Below are 1718 nucleotides of genomic sequence, written 5' to 3'. Positions count from 1 at the left end.
TTCTCATACCAATTATATATATATATATATAAATAAATAAGAGAGAAAAGAATATTCCTTTTAACTTAGCAAAGTTGAAATAAGTAAATGTGCCAAATGCAATACGAAGAAACCTAGTTGTCAAACAAATCTGTATCTGAATAAATATATCCAAAATGATTTCTATAATATTTGAAAAACAGGAAAGCAATCCATAATTGGAGATTTTACTAAAAATACAGCATTGGATTTTGACATGTCTCTTGTAATATATATGTAAACATGAACTATTGATTGTTTCAGAACAGTAAACACAAAATTTCCTAAATAGAAATCACTTCCCCTACATTTCCACTTTGCAAAAACAGAAAAAAAAAAAAAGTTTAAAATGGCTAGGAGTTCTTGGGTTCCTATTGCTTTCTTTCTCTTCCTTACTTTTGCCTCTACCGTTCAAACAGTAAGTGCATGCGCTTTTCTCCTTTTCTATAACAAACACATGAGGATGATAACAATTCAATCCGAATATTACGATTTTTAATTGATTTTTGTTATTTTACTCATTCATATATATATATATATATATGAATAGTATAAGGAAATTGACAGAACAATAAGACTTGATGTAACAATTATTACTAATTTTTCAAAAGGGATTAAGTTTTTATGCAGCAATTATTACTAATTATAAATTATGTGTGTCTTTCTTCGAATTCATATGTTAATTTCTTCCTTTTAAAAGCTGGCAATTTTCACTATTTGTAGAAAATTGATAAAAAAAACCTAATATCAAGTTTGTTTCATTTCTACAGGCTGTTGGGGAAGGATCTCTTAAACTTGAAGGTACAATGCCTGTTTTCATTGCATTCGCTATTTCTTAGTTACATTTTCTTATGTCTACTTATAAGAGGATCAGCAAGAACTTAATCAGTAAGTTTTGTTTAATTTGCATGATAAATATTGGACTTGAGACATGATTCCAAAAAAATGGAAATTATTCCTCTTGTGGAGTTAAAAATTCCCATATGATTGTTTCAGAGTGCTCAAAGGCGTGCGAGGATCGGTGTTCGGCTACATCTCACAAGAAGCCATGTTTATTCTTCTGCAACTATTGCTGCAAGAGATGTTTGTGTGTTCCTTCTGGTACACATGGAAATAAGGAGGAATGTCCATGCTACAACAACATCAAAACAAAGGAAGGTGGCCCTAAGTGCCCATGAAACGAAATACTATTAAGCATCAACGAGATTAAAAGGAAAACCAGTACTCCAAACATCTTTTTTTTTTCGTTAATTTGCTCATTTTTTGTTCTAAAATAGTTCAGTTTGTGCACTATATGCAGTGATGTTGGAATAAGAAGTGAGTACTATAAGATTTTTGTTTTGGCAATATATATGTAATATCATTCAATCTTTTTATTGGTATTTTTCAAGTGTGTTTTAATTGTAGAAGAAAAAATAAATGAACTCGGATTTTAAGGTTCATGCAAACCATCTTAAGAAATGACATTCAATTGACTTAAAGTTCAAATTTCGGTATATGCTATCTTTATTTTTTTAAATGACGCTAAACTAAATCAGGAATGAAAACTAAAATGGTTTCAAAATGAAATTTTAAAAATGGATAATAGAGAAAGATTTTCGTATAAAAGAATTAGAAATAAAATGGAGGATTAATACTTTTTGGTGTTTTAGTCTACCTCTCCTATACTTTTCTTCTTTCAATTTTACTAAATCTTATCT

General features: G+C 29.0%; 1 protein-coding gene across 1 annotated transcript; it reads left to right on the top strand.

Annotated features, from left to right (window-relative positions):
• Positions 1-222: 222 nt before the first annotated feature.
• Positions 223-1319, top strand: LOC111288479 (gibberellin-regulated protein 12-like). The gene is made up of 3 exons (XM_022879384.2): positions 223-442; positions 789-819; positions 1015-1319. Exons 1-3 carry the CDS (start codon positions 368-370, stop codon positions 1194-1196), a joined length of 288 nt encoding a protein of 95 aa, XP_022735119.2. The 5' UTR covers positions 223-367; the 3' UTR covers positions 1197-1319.
• Positions 1320-1718: the final 399 nt, after the last annotated feature.

Source organism: Durio zibethinus, chromosome 4, assembly GCF_047325235.1.
Source record: "Durio zibethinus cultivar Kanyao isolate XHJ-2024 chromosome 4, ASM4732523v1, whole genome shotgun sequence".
Lineage (NCBI taxonomy): Eukaryota > Viridiplantae > Streptophyta > Magnoliopsida > Malvales > Malvaceae > Durio > Durio zibethinus.
This window is presented reverse-complemented; position numbering and strand designations above follow the sequence as displayed.